General features: G+C 35.1%; 6 protein-coding genes across 13 annotated transcripts; 3 read left to right on the plus strand and 3 right to left on the minus strand.

Moving 5' to 3' along the window:
• Positions 1 to 179: 179 nt before the first annotated feature.
• PERK15 (Protein kinase superfamily protein) lies at positions 180 to 2,942 on the minus strand. 2 transcript variants are annotated; one of them, NM_104108.4, is made up of 8 exons: positions 2,386 to 2,942; positions 1,958 to 2,308; positions 1,786 to 1,872; positions 1,633 to 1,703; positions 1,479 to 1,555; positions 1,239 to 1,389; positions 1,012 to 1,173; positions 180 to 904 (listed from the first exon to the last, which is right to left on the minus strand). In NM_104108.4, exons 1-8 carry the CDS (start codon positions 2,720 to 2,722, stop codon positions 611 to 613), a joined length of 1,530 nt encoding a protein of 509 aa, NP_175639.1. In that variant the 5' UTR covers positions 2,723 to 2,942; the 3' UTR covers positions 180 to 610. The 2 variants fall into 2 exon arrangements, with proteins under 2 accessions (NP_175639.1, NP_001323214.1); NM_001333532.1 differs by having other exon boundaries at positions 1,012 to 1,389.
• A 2,315-nt stretch (positions 2,943 to 5,257) lies between these two features.
• On the minus strand, positions 5,258 to 6,594 carry AT1G52300 (Zinc-binding ribosomal protein family protein). The gene is made up of 4 exons (NM_104109.2): positions 6,510 to 6,594; positions 6,272 to 6,407; positions 5,726 to 5,827; positions 5,258 to 5,619 (listed from the first exon to the last, which is right to left on the minus strand). The coding sequence occupies exons 1-4, from the start codon at positions 6,510 to 6,512 to the stop codon at positions 5,573 to 5,575; spliced, it is 288 nt and encodes a 95-aa protein (NP_175640.1). The 5' UTR covers positions 6,513 to 6,594; the 3' UTR covers positions 5,258 to 5,572.
• Positions 6,595 to 8,425: 1,831 nt separating this feature from the next.
• AT1G52310 (protein kinase family protein / C-type lectin domain-containing protein) lies at positions 8,426 to 11,514 on the plus strand. Of its 2 annotated transcripts, NM_104110.3 has the most exons (6): positions 8,426 to 8,635; positions 8,742 to 8,847; positions 9,014 to 9,068; positions 9,147 to 9,578; positions 9,670 to 10,234; positions 10,303 to 11,514. In NM_104110.3, the coding sequence occupies exons 2-6, from the start codon at positions 8,761 to 8,763 to the stop codon at positions 10,820 to 10,822; spliced, it is 1,659 nt and encodes a 552-aa protein (NP_175641.1). In that variant the 5' UTR covers positions 8,426 to 8,635; positions 8,742 to 8,760; the 3' UTR covers positions 10,823 to 11,514. The 2 variants fall into 2 exon arrangements, with proteins under 2 accessions (NP_175641.1, NP_001321004.1); NM_001333533.1 differs by having other exon boundaries at positions 8,462 to 8,635; positions 9,014 to 9,578; positions 10,303 to 11,212.
• On the plus strand, positions 11,406 to 13,223 carry AT1G52315 (Regulator of Vps4 activity in the MVB pathway protein). Of its 2 annotated transcripts, NM_202277.3 has the most exons (6): positions 11,406 to 11,612; positions 11,706 to 11,838; positions 11,925 to 12,028; positions 12,112 to 12,256; positions 12,342 to 12,485; positions 12,558 to 13,223. In NM_202277.3, exons 1-6 carry the CDS (start codon positions 11,572 to 11,574, stop codon positions 13,032 to 13,034), a joined length of 1,044 nt encoding a protein of 347 aa, NP_974006.1. In that variant the 5' UTR covers positions 11,406 to 11,571; the 3' UTR covers positions 13,035 to 13,223. The 2 variants fall into 2 exon arrangements, with proteins under 2 accessions (NP_974006.1, NP_001321003.1); NM_001333534.1 differs by lacking the exons at positions 11,406 to 11,612; positions 11,706 to 11,838 and having other exon boundaries at positions 11,899 to 12,028.
• A 1,357-nt stretch (positions 13,224 to 14,580) lies between these two features.
• On the plus strand, positions 14,581 to 18,357 carry AT1G52320 (kinesin-like protein; the record flags this gene model as incomplete). Of its 5 annotated transcripts, none has more annotated exons than NM_179465.2 (5): positions 14,715 to 15,954; positions 16,033 to 16,208; positions 16,434 to 16,657; positions 16,742 to 17,572; positions 17,677 to 17,793. In NM_179465.2, the coding sequence occupies exons 1-4, from the start codon at positions 14,781 to 14,783 to the stop codon at positions 17,562 to 17,564; spliced, it is 2,397 nt and encodes a 798-aa protein (NP_849796.2). In that variant the 5' UTR covers positions 14,715 to 14,780. The 5 variants fall into 5 exon arrangements, with proteins under 5 accessions (NP_001322627.1, NP_849796.2, NP_001319205.1 ...); NM_001123997.1 differs by lacking the exon at positions 17,677 to 17,793 and adding an exon at positions 17,941 to 18,357 and having other exon boundaries at positions 15,752 to 15,954; NM_001123998.1 differs by lacking the exon at positions 17,677 to 17,793 and adding an exon at positions 18,215 to 18,301 and having other exon boundaries at positions 15,752 to 15,954.
• On the minus strand, positions 18,153 to 18,778 carry AT1G52325 (Initiation factor eIF-4 gamma, MA3; the record flags this gene model as incomplete). Its single annotated transcript, NM_148580.1, has 2 exons — positions 18,153 to 18,457; positions 18,646 to 18,778. The coding sequence occupies 2 exons, from the start codon at positions 18,776 to 18,778 to the stop codon at positions 18,153 to 18,155; spliced, it is 438 nt and encodes a 145-aa protein (NP_683421.1).
• Positions 18,779 to 19,113: the final 335 nt, after the last annotated feature.

A 19,113-nucleotide genomic window follows, 5' to 3' on the forward strand; every position in this document is an offset into this window, starting at 1 on the left:
CCCTCCTTTAATTAGTCATTAACTAATCTTATTATAAACAATTTAAAAAATTAATTAATTATACTTGAAGAAATCTTCAAACGGTCTAATTATGTTTACTTTATCAAATGTTTTGTTAATTACCATTGACTTATGTACTAACTATACTAATAATTACTCCTTCAACCAAAAATCAAACACCATGCTTATAAAAATATTATTTCTCTGAATCTAAAATCGGTTAATATATATATGGGATTTCATTTGCAAAAAAAAAAACAATTTCTTCAAAGTTGCATGGATAACAAAAGAAAACATGCTTTAAAAAAAGAATCAAAGATGTTAAAAATAACTTTCCACTCAAATAATATATCACGGCCAAAAAATAATTAAGAATCATAAAGTCTTTGATTGAATCTAATTTAATATCTTCACACCAAACTCAAAAAAATCTCCAACAAATAATATTCACGTGCAATATCAGGCTCATGACAGTTTCGATTAGAGCCACACATGGAAATAATTAAAAGTGAAAGCGCGTCTAATGAATAATGTGTTTTACACCTAAACCTACGGGTCCTACCCCAAAATGATAAGACTTAACTATTACCAAGAATCCTCTGTTTAAAGTTCATGTGTCCTTGGTATTCTTCTCCGGTTCGATCTCCTGCGTTGTACGTTGGCCTTCGGTGATACTAGACGAGCCTGATGGGTTCTGACCATTGTCGCTAGTCAAACCACTGCATTCGCTGCTACCAAATGTTTTGCTTTCGAACGCCATTTTCTTGAATTTCTTCAAGTCTTCTTTGTATTGTGTTGAGCTATAATCTGAGCTCCCGTCTAAGCTGTAAATAGTACTTTGTCCTGGGGCAGCTCCTTCTGTTAGGTCATCTATAGATATATTTCCTTCGAATGCTCGAACTATCTGCAATTGTCCAAAGAACAATGACACCATTGAACTCACAAAGTTTCATTTTTTATCCTAGTGTTAGATTGAATGTTGCCAAAAGGTTTTGATGTGATAGTTAGTACCTGGCTCATTTTTGGGCGACGTTTAGCTGAATGACGGACACTAGCAGCAGCGCAAGCAACCATTCTCGTCATTTCGTTGATATCAAAATCATTCTCTAACCGCGGGTCAACAAGACCGTCAAAGTTTCCATCGTTTAACGCTTGTATCATCAGAGGTTTTGCCTAGAGCATGAGGTAAAGTTTAAAAGCTTATTAAAAGTGGTGGTAAGGGAAACAAGATAACCAACCCAATCAACGATGCTATCATCATCAGCAAAAGGCTGTGATTTATCAACAGGACGGCGTCCGGTTATCAGTTCAAGAAGCACCACTCCAATTGAGAAGACATCTGATTTCTCAGTAAGTTTCCCTGAAGAAGCATATTCAGGAGCCAAGTAACTGCATCACAAGAAAGAAGTTTAAAAGATTGTTAGTATGTTATGAACTTATTATGGTTATGGTTGCGTATAGAAAAGAGTGTTTCGTACCCGAAGGTTCCCATAATCCGAGTGGAGACATGAGTATCAGTGTCTAAAGAAGACCTGGCAAGTCCAAAATCTGCTAACTGATGAACCAAGTTCAGCATTATTAGTAGTGCAGTCTAAACAACATTTTTATATAGTTTTACAAGTTCAAGAATACCTTCGCCTCATAGCTATCGTCAATTAGAATATTTGCAGCCTTGACATCGCGGTGTATTGTCTTAGGATTACCTGAAACAAAACAAAATCTCCTTGACAAAAACTTCAGAAACTAATGTTGTACAATACTCAAAGACAAGAACATTATACTCACAATCTTCATGTAAGTATGCCAATCCTTTAGCTGCACCCAAAGCAATCTTCATCCTCTTTGACCACTCCATTACCGGTCTCTCTTTCTCTACAAAACAACCACCATAATTCAAACAAAACTGCGGGAATTCACGCAAGCATAACTGAAAACAAGTCTTTTAAAAAAAACTCACCGTGTAAATGAAATTCGAGAGTCTTATTAGGCACAAACTCATAAACAAGCAATCTTTGAGCACCAGTGATACAATAACCAAGAAGAGAAACAAGATGCCTATGATGAACTCTACTAATAGTCTGTATCTCAGCTTGAAACTCTCGTTCACCTTGTCCACTTCCAGATTTAAGCTGCTTAATAGCAACCAAAGTTCCATCAACAAGAACTCCTCTATGAACATAACCAAACCCACCTTGTCCAAGAAGGTTAGTGTTGGAGAAGTTACTAGTTGCTTTAGACAAATCTTCATATGTAAACAAGTTTTGTCCAATCTCTGATGAACTCCATTGCTGAAGATTATTGCTATCATCTACAAAAACAGAGGAATTGAATAATCATTAAAAAAAGATTGAGTCTTTGGAAATAAAGAAACCCTAAATAAAGTACCTTTGGGATCTAGTGAGTCTCTGTTAATAGAAGCTTCGATATCTTCTTTCTTCTTCTTCTTTAACTTCCTCTTCTTTCTTTTATAGAAACAGACAAAGATACAAACTCCGAGTAGGACAAACGTAGCTCCGAGAACTACTCCAGTAATAAGTCCAGTTAATGCTACATTTCTCGAGCCTCCATCAATGTTTGTTGTTGTCTCCGGAAACGGAGCCAACGAAGAAGGTCCGATGATGGATGGCTGAGACGGAGCTGGTGACGTCGCCGTGTCTGGTGTGGTGGAAGGAAACTCCGGCGCCGGTGGAGATGAGAGGGAAGGGATAGTGTCGGTAGACATTAGATCAGAAGATGATGAGGATGATTTGGTTTTTCAGGCGTGTGTGCAGGTTTTTCTCATGGCGGAAGTGAAGACGAAGACGAAGACGAAGAAGACGAAGACGAAGGAGAATGAAGAAAGGGACATGCGGTGGGTCCCGTCCCACTTGAGAGATTTGTTCTTCTGGCAAGTGTCTCTTTAATTCTCTCGTCACTCTGTTTCTCAGTTAGTCAGTTAACACTTACCAACCATCAAAAGAAGAACTAATAAAGAGCCAAATTCATCTTATGTTTTTTATTTAAAAATATAATCATTAAGTCAACATTTTTAAAATAATAAAATTTACTAATGATTTTTAGAATCTTTAAGAAAAATTTACCATATAAGTCAACTTTTTTGCTTTTTTTTTTTAAAAAAAAAATTTTAAAATTTTTATACACAATTTTTTATATGATTTTGGATGACTCGATACAATATGTCAAATTAGAACTTATTTTATACGGACTAAACTAGCCTATATTTTCAAGTTTGACTAATTTTAGAGAAAAACTAGTCCAGCCAAAAAAAATTAGTCTAGTAAATATTCAATTCGATCGGATTTTTTTGCAAAAAATAAAAAAATAAAAAATCGATGGAATCAAATTCCGACTTTCTAATCCACAGTAAAATTGTTTCGGAAAAATCCGATTTCATGAAAATAATTTTTAGATCTAATTTTTATGGTGTTTTTATAACTAAAATTTTTTTAAAACTATAAATCAAATTTATTTTGTAAAATTAATATTATAATGTATATAGTAAAATTATCTAATCAAATTTATACTTACTACTGTATAAAAACAAGCACGACTACATAAGTATATTCACATTGTCTTGTCTGCCATTAATTTTTTTGTCTTTAAAAGTAAAAAAGAATCAAAGGGACCAACAAAAGATATGAAAAAACATACTAGTACTACTATTTACCGTGATCTTTGGTTTGTGGATTGTATCTCTCCCTAAGGTACCCATCAAGTTGAGAATTATTGAATTCTTTGAACAACTAATTCCACATCATTTTCCAAGTATTGTATCTTGGTATATGCATTCTCCTTCTATTTTTTGTTTGCTCAATAAATTGTACGCGGTGAAGCCAGCCAGATACCCGGTTTATTAACCAATCCTATGCTTCCGGAGTTTTTTTTATGTTAATCATTTACATAATAAAAAGAAAAACAATTAATGTGGTAGGGTACGGACGACAAGTAGGTAATCAATGGAAGCAATTATCAGGAACCATATATATTTGACAGAAGAAATATAATAACCGAAAACAATTACGTTTTCACAAGGAAAAACACAAAACGAAATCTCATCCAACAATGTTTTCAAGACAAAATCTGTGAATCAAGGATTACTAATAATGGAAATCCATTGCTTTGTTATGCATCAAAAAAATTTATATAGATTTGGCAATGCAATCTCAAGATCATTTTAATGATAAGGTTAATTGGGAAAAATAATCGTATTTGTCTTTGGTACGAATAGAAACCAAAACAACTTCGAATTAAACCATATCAAATTTCAAGTCACAGCTCAATAGTAAATTGCAAAACAGCAAACAACACGAACCATTTTGTGATAACCAAGAGTCAACAAAGAAATGCATTTTTTTTTTTCTTGGGTTTCACACAATGGTTGTTTTTGTTGGTTCTTTATAGGTTGAGTTATGCAAAATAATTTTTGTTACGTTCAAAACGAGGAAGAAAAAAAAAATTAGGTGTGGTGTGGTTCAAAGAATTGTCATCCAGTGTTAAAAAAACATTTTTTACATAAGTTTTTGTAGAATATTTGAGAAATTTCATTTTTAGAATATCCATTTTCAAAACTACTCTTACCTTTTATACATTATTCTACTTCGCTTGTTCAAAACTAATCACACCCTATTATTTAATCCGCTTATTCTACAATTCGCTTCGCTATCACTAGATCAAATGTATTTTAGGTTTTAAAGAAAATAAATGTTTTCGATGTTTTGTAACGATCACTTAGGTTCAACCAAATACATACCACATTTTTAATTGGTCACAAAGATACATATTATAGAACTCTTAGCATATTATCCTTGATTAAGCAAATTGCATGAAAAACATTGTTGGTGTCCATGGAAATTCATAAAATCAAAGCATTCATGCAGACTAAGACAGTAAGACCACAATCGCAATCCGTCAAGGTGACCCAATTATCATCGTGGACGAGGACACTGAAGTGTAGAAAAACCTAGATACGAGAAACCCATCTCTTCAAGTCTTCAACTCATAAGCTCATCTCCTTACCTTTTAAGATCAAAAGCCCATATTTTCAGTTCACAAGTCCATTTTCTTCGTTCATAAGCCCATCTCCACAATTTAAGTCTACGAGTCCGACTTCTCAGCTCTAACTTCAAGTTTATAATGATTTCAAAGATTTTCTGTTTGATATTATGTTAATCTTAGACATATAATTTCGACACTCGTCTCAAAATTTTGGCTGCAAGACATAGTATCATATTATACATATAGAAACACCATAATTCCTATGAGCAAATTTGCAAGCAACTCACCTTAATTATGAATGTTAGTGAACCTAAGAATACGTATTCGATATAAGTGGGCCGTAGAGTATAATGACTTTACCAAGTCTTTATCTGTCGGACGGACACACCACTGGCAAGGAACCATAATGATTAGAATAAAGAGAATTAAAAGACTTGCAAATTGAAATCCATCCATGTCCAAAACTTTAAAAACGCAAAGACCACACAAAAAGATAGTCATAATCAGACACTTAAGAGTAGTAATCTTGTGAACAACAAACTCAGAATTCTCTCTCCCTTGATGCTCAAAAACAAGTTTAAGCTGATGAAGCAACTCCCTTGTTCCTTGGCTTGGCTTCGGTACCTGGAAAACGTCCAACAATTAAATTATACAAAAGCCATTTCATACAGATACAAACTGATTAACTGAAAACCAAAGAAAACTCAGTGGAAATGGTGGAATATAGTACCCTCTCTGAAACCGGTCTTGAACCTGCGAGGCACATTGCGAAGATACCTCATCCTTCCAGTTCCAGTAGTCTTTCTACGGATTGCCTTCACACTCCAGTTGTCTACCAACATCATTATACACATCAATTAGAAACAAATTCACAAATGGCATATAAAAAATTCTGAGTAGAAGACAGTGCCATTTACATGAGAAAAAGAGAAGTTTCACTAAGTTATGTAAATTCTTACTAAAGTTTATATTCGACTAGAACCATAGTAATTTCAATTACACTCATGGTTTATACCGGACAAGAGCCTAACTATGCATAACAATACACTATTGTTCTTATTCGATATATGGGATTCATATGCATTAGGAAGCTCTAGAGAAATAACGAATCCATACAAAGACTTATTCAATCCCTAACCAAACCCTAATTCTGATAGAGAATCAATGGATCTGCAATACTAAAACATATAACGAATTGAAACGAAGAAATGATCTATTTCGGCTAAATCAAGCGAATACGAAGCAAATGAAAGAGAGAGAGAGAAGAGATTCGTACAAGTCCTCTTGCGAGCGGCGGGATAAGCACAAGCAGAGCAACGACTCTTCTGGATGTGGAAACTGCGACGGCCACATCTGACACAGAGTGTGTGACTCTTGTTTCTTCTCTTTCCGAAACTTCCCGTTCCCTTAGTCTGAGAATCTCAAAAACAAAGCGATAAAACAGATATCAGAGTAATGAAATCAACGAAGCATAGAGATGAAATAGAAAGATAGAGAGGAGAATCGTAGATCACCATTGAAGCGGATGCGAGTTTTTTCCCAGATATAAAACCTTAAGGTTTCCGGCTTCAAGAGAAGGAAGTGACGACGGTAGGTTAACAAAAGTTTATATAAAGCTAGGGTTTCGTCCTTTTTATTAGGGTTGTGAATTCTTTATTGGATCGATAAGTCAGGCCCATGGGCCTTAATACTTAATAAGCCTTTTTGTGCGGGACTCATTTCGAAGACTTAACCAGGAAACGATTTGTTTTTACTTTTTACCATTGTTGTGCCGGTTTACAATAGAATTTGTAACAATAATTTAGGTGAGTATTATATTTTATACTTTATTAAATTGTGTTGTTTTAACTTTTAAACCAAAAATAAAAAATAAAAAATAAAAAAACTAATTGCAATAACAATTATATTGAGAAAATTTTGCACTAAACCGTTTCCTATCATTTATGTAAACAACATTCCTCAGATTAAAATCGGATGATAAAAAAAAAAATATATTAAGAAAATTTGTGATTTGAGTCTCAAATTTTCACAACTGAAGTATTAATTGAATACTTGGGGAACAATTTATTCCATAAATGTTGGTTTTTTCCTCCAAGTAAGTATCAATAAATCTTTTTTTTTGGTCGTCGATTACAGGGATTTTGATTTTTACTTTTTTTTCAGCTTGTATTTTCCTTTAATATATCTTTGAGTCTCAAAAGAAGCTCCCAAGAGATCGTCAAGAGAAGTTTTGATTTTGGACACGATAGAGTCATAAACCTTCTTCTCAAGTCAAGGAACCATTAATCCATCATTCCTCGTTCATGGTACATTTTTCTCTCTTTGCCTCCATAAATTTTACAATCACAACATGTAAGTAGAACAATGGTTCACATACAAAATATTTTATATACTAGTTGTTTGAGTTTCCCAATTTTCTAATATTCAAGTCGATGTTATACTTTCACATAGCATATGATTTTAGGAGGACAAGACAAAATACCACAAAAATTCTCTACATGTGTGTGTGTTTTTTTTGGTGTGATAAAAGTCTACATGTATGTTATTCACCTTTTTTATTTCTTAAGAATTTGATCAATTGTTTGTTTTTGATTTGTTTTAATTTTTATGTGTCGTTTAGGTGATTGTCCCATTACTAAATTCAATGGTGAATCTAGTGGCTGCAGTGGTGGCTCAACCGGTGGCCTCCGTTTCCATCTTACTCTTCTACAGTGGTAATATTCCCCGGAATTTTCAAGTAGAAAGACTAACCGGCCGTGAATTTATACTCGATGACAATGATTATCTTGTCCAATTTATAGTATATTTTATAAAATGTTTATGCTAGTTTTCTAATTTTTTATGATGTTAAAGACACTACATCAATTACAATTTTTGAAAAATCTCTTGGAAAAATAAAAACATTTTATTAGACAAGACAAAAAATATTTACCATTGGATTCAATAGAAAATTATGAAAATACTCTTTAGATCAAAACCAATAAAAGATCTATTTAAAAAATTAAAAATTAAAATAGTCCAAATGCAAACCATAAGCTCCAAATTATAAATCATAAACCCAAAAAACAAAACCCTACGATCTAAGCAAAACCATAATTCATAAACCATAAATCTTAACACTTGTTTTTAAATTAAAATTTTAATATTATTTTTTTTGAACATCTAATATTATTTTTAATATTATTTTTTTCTAATTTTTAATACTATTTTTCTTACCTGGCCCGAAATAACTCAAAGTGTTTTTTATTGAAGGCTGAAATTTTGTTAATCAAGAGAATCGGATGAAATGTCCAACCAAAAATAAGTACACTGAGGTTTCAGGTTGTAATTTAGATTATGATAATATATGGTGAGAAATTGGAATATCAGATAATATAGTGGCAAGAACAAATTTCATATGAAAATATGGGAAGAAACAAGAAAATAAGGTTTTCATTTTCCGAACTACCCACTGACTTGTCCGAAGTCCGTTTACTGTCTCCTCCATTAAATTCGCCATTAAAACCCTTTTTTCTCTCTCTGTCGGGGACTCTGCAAATCGTATGGAAAAAAAAGTTATGAGCTACGAAAGCTTCATTTTCATTTCTCTTCATATAGCGTAAAGTCTGAGTCTTTCTTCCCGATGTTATGACTTAATCGGGTAATTTCCACTTTCCTTATTCCTTTTTCCTGCTGATGAATCTTCTCTTTCGCGTAAACGGGATTCTGATTTGTCAAACTGAGACTAAATTCGTTTAATTTCTCAGTGTTTATGAAGCTGTAGTTATGGAGCTGAAGTGGGTTTCTTGTCGGAAACAATCTCTGTTCTTGATCTCTTGTCTGGCTCTGCTTTGTCTCGCGTCCTTGGATACTGTAAGTGTAAAAGATTCAAGAATTAGGGTTTCTGAACTTCTTCTTTATAATTGTTGGAAGCTTCTTCTCTTTGAATTCTCTGCTAAAAATTTGAATCTTTTAACTGATTTTGTAGTGGTACTAAATGTTCTTTAGTCAATCTATTAAGGTGAAATGATTTTTTCAGATATCATGTGAATCAACTCAGAATGCTACTGACTTCAAGAAACGATCTCAGACAGGTAAAAAGTTGTCACCTTTACTAGAAAAAGAGTGAAAATGTTGTGATAGTCACTTCGTTATTGATTCTCTATGTACAGTTTCTTGCCCTCCTGATTGGATCATTGGACCGAACCAAACCAAGTGCTATGCTTACTTTAAAAACTCTACTTCATGGGAGAAGTCAGAAATGTTCTGTAGAACTTATGGTGGTCACTTAGCATCGCTTGCATCGAGCAAAGAACTCAGCTTTGTTCAAAAACTATGCAATGGAAATGTTAGCAGTTGTTGGATTGGAGGACGAAGTATGAATTCTTCTACCTCAGGTTTCCGTTGGAGCTGGTCTGATCCTAAGACTCCTCAATGGAACCAATCCATGTTTCCTAAAGTTCCAATTCGCACCCGCTGTGGCAATGGCAACGGCAGTTCATCGTGTCGTGCTAATATATGTATAGCCGTGACAAATGGTTCATCATCAATATTCGGTGAAAGATGTAATGCGTCTCATGCTTTTGTTTGCGCTGTTGATTCTGGTAATGGCCTCTCTATTACTACCTCTCTCTCTTTCTTCTGTATTTTGTCATTGTACTACTTAGTCCCTTATAATTGCTATCTTCTTTGCAGATATCAAATGTCGCAATTGTCACAAATATCTAGTTATCCTCGCTGTTGTCAGCGGTTTGATTCTCTTCACGACATTCGCCATTATATTATGGCTCCTTGTCTATAAGCGAAGCAAGAAACGCCGAAAATCACGAAAAGTATCTAATCCAGCTTCATCATCATCAGTAGTTCCTCCTTCATGGAAGATCTTCACTAGTGAAGAACTGAGATCAATGACGAAGAACTTCAGTGAAGCAAACCGTCTAGCTGGGGACGCGAAAACCGGTGGAACCTATAGCGGTGGTTTATCAGACGGGACTAAAGTGGCGGTTAAGAGATTGAAAAGGTCTAGTTTTCAGAGGAAGAAAGAGTTCTACTCCGAGATTAGAAGAGCAGCTAAACTTTATCACCCGAATGTAGTTGCTATAAAAGGTTGTTGCTATGATCATGGAGAACGTTTCATTGTTTATGAGTTCATAGCTAGTGGACCTCTCGATAGATGGCTACACCATGTGCCTAGAGGTGGTAGAAGCTTGGACTGGAACATGAGATTGAACATCGCCACAACTCTTGCTCAAGGAATCGCGTAAGTCCAATCTTATATACTTGAGTTTCTTTTGACCTCAAACTTATTTAAAACGTAAAAAAAAACAGGTTTCTACACGACAAGGTCAAGCCACAAGTGGTGCACCGCGACATCCGAGCTAGCAACGTGCTACTTGATGAGGAGTTTGGAGCTCATTTAATGGGTGTTGGTCTCTCAAAATTCGTTCCTTGGGAAGTAATGCAAGAGAGAACCGTAATGGCGGGTGGAACCTACGGTTACCTCGCACCCGAATACGTTTACAGAAACGAGCTAACCACGAAGAGCGATGTCTACAGTTTCGGAGTCCTTTTGCTTGAGATTGTGAGCGGTCGTAGACCAACTCAGGCTGTTAATTCTTCAGTTGGGTGGCAGAGCATATTCGAATGGGCAACACCATTGGTTCAAGCTAACCGTTGGTTAGAGATTCTTGATCCGGTTATTACATGCGGTTTACCGGAAGCATGTGTGGTTCAGAAAGTTGTTGACTTGGTTTATTCTTGTACTCAGAATGTGCCATCAATGCGTCCAAGGATGTCACATGTGGTTCATCAGCTTCAGCAATTGGTCCAACCTTTAGAGGTTAAGTAGTTAATTAATTAACATAAGTCTTAATAAAACACTTTTTGTTTGACTGTATAATCGAATCTTAGGAGACTTGTCACATTACTTTTCATGGAGAAAGTAAAGAAATGTTAGAGCCAAAACCGATGTCGTATTAAAGAAAGTTCTTGGAAGTTTATAAAGGATTCGAGCTAAAGTCCTTGTTAACTAAGTAGTTCTGGATAAGTTCAAGCTTGTTCTCTAAGTTTCACATGTTTAATATTAATAAAAAAAACTAAGCGTCAGAGAACTTATAAAGACCATATCCAAAGCATTTCATTAGTCTTAATAAATCACTTAATGTTTGACTGTATAATAGAATCTTAGGAGACATTTCATTGTCCAATTACTTATCATGGAAAAAGTAAAGAAATGTTAGAGCCTAAAACGATGTCTTATTATAGAAAGTTCTTGTTAACTAAGTAGTTCTCTATAATTTTAAACTTGTTCTCTAAGTTTCACATTTTTAGTATGTAATACGCTTCAGATAATATAAAGACTATATCCAAAGCATTCCAAGGAAAGTCTTCCATCTTTTGTATTTACATATATCTCTTACTTTCTCTTAAGAGGAAACTTCTTGGTTTGTTACTTTGCTTCATAGCTTTTGCTATATTCTGATTCTGAGTATTACTTCAACTCCATTCACTAAACCACCGTTAGATTCTTCTGTGTTTTCATATAAAGCTTTGATCTTTTTGTTTACTATCTTCTTGCGTCTAGAAATCGGAAACAAGATGTTTCTTAGGTGCTTCAAACCCAAGTTCTACAAGAAAAGGTGTTAGTCTTTTATCACTCTGTTTTTGACTTTTAAGTTTTGAATGTTTGTCTATGAGAAATTTAACTAATCATTGTTCTTGGTGAAATGCAGCAAATCTACAACCAGCTACATGAAGATTAGGATTGATATAGTTAGGAGAAAAAGGATTGCAATGGTTAGAAATTATAAAACAGATATTGTGAATTTCCTCAAGAATGGCCAAGATTCTGAAGCTTATAGAAGAGTAATTAACACTTCTTCTTTCTCTCATTATGTTTCTAAGCTTTGTTAAGTTTTTTTTTTTAAATGTGTCAATACTTGTTACTGCAGGCAGAACTTTTACTCGAAGAGCTGAGAATAATATCGTGCTACGATCTCATCGAGCGATTCTGCGATTGTATCTCTGAAAATCTCTCACTAATGCTGAAGAAAAGGTTTTCACTTTTACTTCTAATCTCTAGATTTCACTCCAGAAGGTGTAACAATTTACTAACATTTTTGTTTCTTTTACTTTTAGGGAATGTCCTGAAGAATGCAGAGAAGCTGTTTCCTCTTTGATATATGCAACGGCATGGGTTCCTGATGTTCCTGAACTTAAGGATCTTAGAGCCGTGTTTACGAAAAGATTTGGGAATTTCATTGCTTCATCTGTAAATCATGAGGTTGGTTTATTATTGAATCTACATGGTCTAATCTTTTTGCCACATTTCATTGCACTGAGAGTATCTGTCTTTTTGAATCTTGTAGCTTGTTGAGAAAACTGAATTGTTAAGGCCACCTTCACGGGAACTCAAGATTCAAACAGTGAAAGATGTTGCGAATGAGTTTTCGATTAACTGGGATCCTACACCTTTGAAACTGATGCTGCTCAGAGAGACTTCAGCTCTGCAGGTAAAATATGTACTCTGGATTTGATTAGAGAAAAACATCATTTTGTTGTTCTAATGTCTGAAAATTGTTTAGATTAAGGACAAGGTCGAGACAAGAGCGGATTATCTGAACAAAGATACAGAGAAAAGTTTCATGGATGAACATAGTGATGATGAATCGGTTCTTTCTGAGAGTTGGAGAATAGATTCATTGTCCAAAGGCAGTTTGAGTTCTAGTTCAAGCTCGAGCTCGAGTTCTCTTCGAAGGGTATCTGTAAGGAAGAAGAAGGGGAAGAAGATTTTACCGTACGGAATAATCTCTTCTCCAGACACGAAACTAGGAGCTGGAAACGACGAGAAAGCACAAGAGGAGAAAGAAGAGAAGAGAAAGATTGCTGATCAAGAAAACTCAAGGTTACTTGGAATACAAGGTAGTAGGAGTCTCACAAGTACAAGCAATAACGAAGTTTCCACAATAAGAGAGAACGAGAGAATGTCGTCGTTTCAAAGACCTAACCTCCTTGATTATGATGATGTGGTGGCTCGTCTTGCAGCTCTGCGCCGGAGATAAGAAAGTAGTAATTATAAGGGTTTCTTAATTTCTCGTCGTAGTTAAGTTTATATTGGTAAAATTACTTTTTTACTAATTAGAATTTTCGTTTGAGAATATGTAATTATCTTTATGACTTTGTAATTAGTCCAGTCTGTAGTTGAATCTTTTCGCAGCAAAAAGGTTGATAGTTCAATGGATGAACTTTGACTCCTAAAAAAACTTCCAAAATTGATTTTTTTTTCTAATGATAAGTTGAATTTTTTTCTAAATACACAAGCTTGTGTTTTCTTTTCTTTCTATTGGTCAATGTAATGTGATTCCCTGCCATAACTTTGTTCATTTGTTTAGTCAATTCCCTTTTTTCTTCCACATTTCCGTTTCTCTTTTCACTATCTCCTTCAATCTCTTGGACTAATATTCGCCGTTTGTTTTGATAAGCACCTTTTCAACTTTTGCAAAATTAAAAGTATACAATTTGTTTTATTCAAATTGATGTTCAATAATCTTTTGTTCCAAGCGGACATTAACAATTGTTTTGTATCGACTTGTAGTCTACTGCCAAAAATAAAAGTTGTACTATATCTTTTTAATTTTTATTATCATTTATCCTGTCGGCTAACATTTTTGTATTAACGGATTAACCCAATAAAAAAATATTAAAAAATAGCTAAATAAAGCACACAAATTAAAAAAATAGTAGAGATAAATTTTTTTTATTGCGTAATAGCTATGAACCTATGTTATGAGAAGAAGCGAAATTACAAAATCATCATTCCTTTGTTGCAAGATCAATAATAGACAAAACATTTGCGTGTTTTTTAATTTTATAAATAGCATATAACATTAAGTTTTGCATGTTATTTTTAACTAAACGATTGATATTTAAAAAATACAGTAAATATTTTTTAAAATATATTGTTACGAAAAAATTAACTTGAATAGTTCTTTAAAAACAAAATCACATATGATCTTAATAAAAACTGTCTATTACTAAAAACTAATAATTTTTTTAAAACAAATCACATTTGATCTTAATATTACAAAACATGTATTTCTACAAAATAACACGATAAAGAAGATATAAACTAAATATAATATTTTTTCAAGAAAGATCATGTATTTTTTATAAATAACACGTAATACGAGAAAATAACATAAAAAATAGATTATGCTATCACATATAATTAGAGAAAAAACATGTTATAACAGAAATTTATGTAATTATACATGTACTTTTTGACATGTTTCCAACAAAATACTATATATATGATTATTTTATTAATTATCCTCAAAAAATTGACTATTTTGTAAATATATTTTGATATTTTTTATATAAAAAAATAACCATCCTACATAGTATATAAGTATTGGATAAATCTATATATGAGTTTTAGGCGACAGAAAAAAAGCATTATAATCCTTATATTACTAGTGAGTAGTGACTGATACAAAAGATTTTTTATACGTTAAAAGTTTAAAAATTCAAAAGTACAGAAAACGTTATATTCGCTTGTTACCTTTTTTAACTTTATCCACGTCATTACCCCTGAGAGTAGCCCAACGAAAAATGGAAAATTTAACCCAAAAAACGGAAAATATTAGAGAAAGCGTTAATGCCTTTTCTAACAACTAAACGACGACGTATCAGTTCAATCCTCTCTCTATTATTATTCCTTAAAACTTAACTCTAAAGCTTTCGAGTATTCTTCAATCTCTTCTTCTCCGATCGATCTGAAGTAAGAGAGCTTCTTAAGGAAGAAGAAGATGGGTTGTGCTCAATCAAAGATCGAGAACGAAGAAGCAGTTACTCGTTGCAAAGAACGAAAACAATTGATGAAAGACGCCGTCACTGCTCGTAACGCTTTCGCCGCCGCTCACTCAGCTTACGCTATGGCTCTTAAAAACACCGGAGCTGCTCTTTCCGATTACTCTCACGGCGAGTTTTTAGTCTCTAATCACTCGTCTTCCTCCGCAGCTGCAGCAATCGCTTCTACTTCTTCTCTTCCCACTGCTATATCTCCTCCTCTTCCTTCTTCCACCGCTCCGGTTTCTAATTCAACCGCTTCTTCTTCCTCCGCTGCGGTTCCTCAGCCGATTCCTGATACTCTTCCTCCTCCTCCTCCTCCACCACCGCTTCCTCTTCAACGTGCTGCTACTATGCCGGAGATGAACGGTAGATCCGGTGGTGGTCATGCTGGTAGTGGACTCAACGGAATTGAAGAAGATGGAGCCCTAGATAACGATGATGATGACGATGATGATGATGATGACTCTGAAATGGAGAATCGTGATCGTTTGATTAGGAAATCGAGAAGCCGTGGAGGTAGTACTAGAGGAAATAGGACGACGATTGAAGATCATCATCTTCAGGAGGAGAAAGCTCCGCCACCTCCCCCTTTGGCGAATTCACGGCCAATTCCGCCGCCACGTCAGCATCAGCATCAACATCAGCAACAGCAACAACAACCTTTCTACGATTACTTCTTCCCTAATGTTGAGAATATGCCTGGAACTACTTTAGAAGATACTCCTCCACAACCACAACCACAACCAACAAGGCCTGTGCCTCCTCAACCACATTCACCAGTCGTTACTGAGGATGACGAAGATGAGGAGGAGGAAGAGGAGGAAGAGGAGGAGGAAGAGGAGACGGTGATTGAACGGAAACCACTGGTGGAGGAAAGACCGAAGAGAGTAGAGGAAGTGACGATTGAATTGGAAAAAGTTACTAATTTGAGAGGGATGAAGAAGAGTAAAGGGATAGGGATTCCCGGAGAGAGGAGAGGAATGCGAATGCCGGTGACTGCGACGCATTTGGCGAATGTATTCATTGAGCTTGATGATAATTTCTTGAAAGCTTCTGAAAGTGCTCATGATGTTTCTAAGATGCTTGAAGCTACTAGGCTCCATTACCATTCTAATTTTGCAGATAACCGAGGTAATTTTGATTCGATAAATGTCTGAGAGAAACAAAATGATTGGTTTAGCTAAGATTGATGTGTTGTTGTTGTAACAGGACATATTGATCACTCTGCTAGAGTGATGCGTGTAATTACATGGAATAGATCATTTAGAGGAATACCAAATGCTGATGATGGGAAAGATGATGTTGATTTGGAAGAGAATGAAACTCATGCTACTGTTCTTGACAAATTGCTAGCATGGGAAAAGAAGCTCTATGACGAAGTCAAGGTAACTATATCAAAACTTGTCTCTTTTTTATGCTTGTGCTTGTTTAGTGAAGCTGAAAGATTTTAACTTTTTGAGGAAAGATTCTTGCAACCATGTTTAGTCTTTTTGGGTAATCTTCTCTCCTGAGAAAAGCCCCTTTGATTGTTTTGGGTAGTTTTATGAGCAAAAATGATATATTTTTCTCTTGAGAGTCTAATTTTGGGATACACTTCTTGTTGGATATAGGCTGGCGAACTCATGAAAATCGAGTACCAGAAAAAGGTTGCTCATTTAAATCGGGTGAAGAAACGAGGTGGCCACTCGGATTCATTAGAGAGAGCTAAAGCAGCAGTAAGTCATTTGCATACAAGATATATAGTTGATATGCAATCCATGGACTCCACAGTTTCAGAAATCAATCGTCTTAGGGATGAACAACTATACCTAAAGCTCGTTCACCTTGTTGAGGCGTAAGTTTCGCTTCTTGGTAGATATTTTTTCCTATGATGTTTTAGACAAATTGATTTTGAGTTCTTATGCAAATTTTTTTGCAGGATGGGGAAGATGTGGGAAATGATGCAAATACATCATCAAAGACAAGCTGAGATCTCAAAGGTGTTGAGATCTCTAGATGTTTCACAAGCGGTGAAAGAAACAAATGATCATCATCACGAACGCACCATCCAGCTCTTGGCAGTGGTTCAAGAATGGCACACGCAGTTTTGCAGGATGATAGATCATCAGAAAGAATACATAAAAGCACTTGGCGGATGGCTAAAGCTAAATCTCATCCCTATCGAAAGCACACTCAAGGAGAAAGTATCTTCGCCTCCTCGAGTTCCCAATCCCGCAATCCAAAAACTCCTCCACGCTTGGTATGACCGTTTAGACAAAATCCCCGACGAAATGGCTAAAAGTGCCATAATCAATTTCGCAGCGGTTGTAAGCACGATAATGCAGCAGCAAGAAGACGAGATAAGTCTCAGAAACAAATGCGAAGAGACAAGAAAAGAATTGGGAAGAAAAATTAGACAGTTTGAGGATTGGTACCACAAATACATCCAGAAGAGAGGACCGGAGGGGATGAATCCGGATGAAGCGGATAACGATCATAATGATGAGGTCGCTGTGAGGCAATTCAATGTAGAACAAATTAAGAAGAGGTTGGAAGAAGAAGAAGAAGCTTACCATAGACAAAGCCATCAAGTTAGAGAGAAGTCACTGGCTAGTCTTCGAACTCGCCTCCCCGAGCTTTTTCAGGCAATGTCCGAGGTTGCGTATTCATGTTCGGATATGTATAGAGCTATAACGTATGCGAGTAAGCGGCAAAGCCAAAGCGAACGGCATCAGAAACCTAGCCAGGGACAGAGTTCGTAAGAACTAATGTAAGATCAGAGTAATGTCTTCTTCTTCTTTGATCTTGAATATTTAAGCACACACATACATACAACGTATAGCTAAATCTTTATCATTGCTTTCTTATATTAAGGTTTTGGCTTTTGTAAGAAGGTTTCTTACATATGAGATTCATATAGTGTTTGATTCTTAAGGAACTGTTCTGTTGAGTAATAAGAAAGTTGTGTATTGAAATAGAGTTGCATTTGTTAATTTTGTATAGTGATGAATCCCTGTAATTTGTGAAACTCATTTTTATCATACATCATCAAACTAAGGGTTTATAATTATAATTTGGTTTGTGTGTTTTAGTTTATAACAAAGGCATCTAAACTTCACTGTGATGTTTTCGATTTAGTGTGACGCTGACAAGTTTATGCTCTTCTTGCTCTGACATAAATTGGTCTTAAACAAAGCATCAGATACGAAAAGGAAGATTATGTATGCAAATAGAAGACAGCTTCGAAATTAGATCATCAACCCAATAAAACAAGTATTCTGTAACTTTGTTCGATCATCAAGCCAAATATAGACTAACAATTCAAGAGAGCTTTAAATAGATGCTACTGATCAACCTCTTTTTCTTCTACGCTTCATCACCATCTCATCTCTTAATTCGTCCTCTGAATCAGTTTCCTTGCGCTTGGCGATGAGCTGCCTTAGTGTTTGAGTAATTCCACCGAGGCCGATTTTGGTGAAAAATATAATGGAGAACAACGTGTTTTTTCGATGGTCCTTTGGGAAGATGGACTCGAATGTCTCCTCCATGGTTGGATCTTGAAGCTTTTCATTCAAAAGCTTAATTCTTAATAGCTCAGAGAGTTGTAGGAAAAGGGTTTTGAGAAAGATAAGGGATGAAGAAGTTGAGTCTTCAACTGTCAACCGAACATATTACATATCCAAGGAAGAGAATTAGTGGCCAGGATATGCGCAAAGAACGTGGCTACACTAATCAGCTTATTGGTATCGAATCGGTGTACCATAGAATATTTCTGAACAAACAGATTCTCAAAACATTCTCTATAAACTCTGCTTTTGAGACAGAACCAGTGCGCTAAGTGACCATAGAAGGAACGATAAGTTTTCTCCTCAGTGCAACATTCAAGCACCATAACACAAAGCTCCATTCCTTGACCTTGTTCTAGTCTTATCTTGAGCAGCTTATGCCCTGCTTCCTCGAAATCAAGACTTGACATTATGGTTTGATAAATTGTCCTCCTGAGATTGACAAGATCAGTCTCTGTATCATCTTGTATGATACTCACATCATCATCACCATCATCATCATTATCATCATCATCATTAATTCATTATAACGTAACATATTATATGCCATTTCTAATATTAGTTTTTTTTTGGGTCAAATTAGTGCAAAATTTATTGGTTAACATTATAACGTGACATATTATATGCCATATATAAACTTAAAAGGTTTGGATAGTAAATGTGGTGATTTATGAATAAAAGTTAAATAAACAGTTTAAAATCTCTAAGATGTTTTTGAGTCATGCACATGAATCAGCCGGAGATT

Source organism: Arabidopsis thaliana, assembly GCF_000001735.4.
Source record: "Arabidopsis thaliana chromosome 1 sequence".
Taxonomy (NCBI): domain Eukaryota; kingdom Viridiplantae; phylum Streptophyta; class Magnoliopsida; order Brassicales; family Brassicaceae; genus Arabidopsis; species Arabidopsis thaliana.

Excerpts from the sequence above, each read along its gene's own strand:
- PERK15 (NM_104108.4), bottom strand. The coding sequence starts at position 2,722 with ATGTCTACCGACACTATCCCTTCCCTCTCATCTCCACCGGCGCCGGAG. Across the intron at positions 1,873-1,957 it reads TCTCGAATTTCATTTACACG|AGAAAGAGAGACCGGTAATG; the intron begins GTGAGTTTTTTT and ends GTTGTTTTGTAG. Across the intron at positions 1,556-1,632 it reads ACGATAGCTATGAGGCGAAG|TTAGCAGATTTTGGACTTGC; the intron begins GTATTCTTGAAC and ends TTGGTTCATCAG.
- AT1G52300 (NM_104109.2), bottom strand. Across the intron at positions 5,828-6,271 it reads CGCCGCTCGCAAGAGGACTT|ACAACTGGAGTGTGAAGGCA; the intron begins GTACGAATCTCT and ends TGATGTTGGTAG. Across the intron at positions 5,620-5,725 it reads CAAGACCGGTTTCAGAGAGG|GTACCGAAGCCAAGCCAAGG; the intron begins GTACTATATTCC and ends GACGTTTTCCAG.
- AT1G52310 (NM_104110.3), top strand. The coding sequence starts at position 8,761 with ATGGAGCTGAAGTGGGTTTCTTGTCGGAAACAATCTCTGTTCTTGATC. Across the intron at positions 8,848-9,013 it reads GTCTCGCGTCCTTGGATACT|ATATCATGTGAATCAACTCA; the intron begins GTAAGTGTAAAA and ends TGATTTTTTCAG. Across the intron at positions 9,579-9,669 it reads TGTTTGCGCTGTTGATTCTG|ATATCAAATGTCGCAATTGT; the intron begins GTAATGGCCTCT and ends TCTTCTTTGCAG.
- AT1G52315 (NM_202277.3), top strand. The coding sequence starts at position 11,572 with ATGTTTCTTAGGTGCTTCAAACCCAAGTTCTACAAGAAAAG. Across the intron at positions 12,257-12,341 it reads CTTCATCTGTAAATCATGAG|CTTGTTGAGAAAACTGAATT; the intron begins GTTGGTTTATTA and ends TGAATCTTGTAG. Across the intron at positions 12,486-12,557 it reads GAGAGACTTCAGCTCTGCAG|ATTAAGGACAAGGTCGAGAC; the intron begins GTAAAATATGTA and ends AAAATTGTTTAG.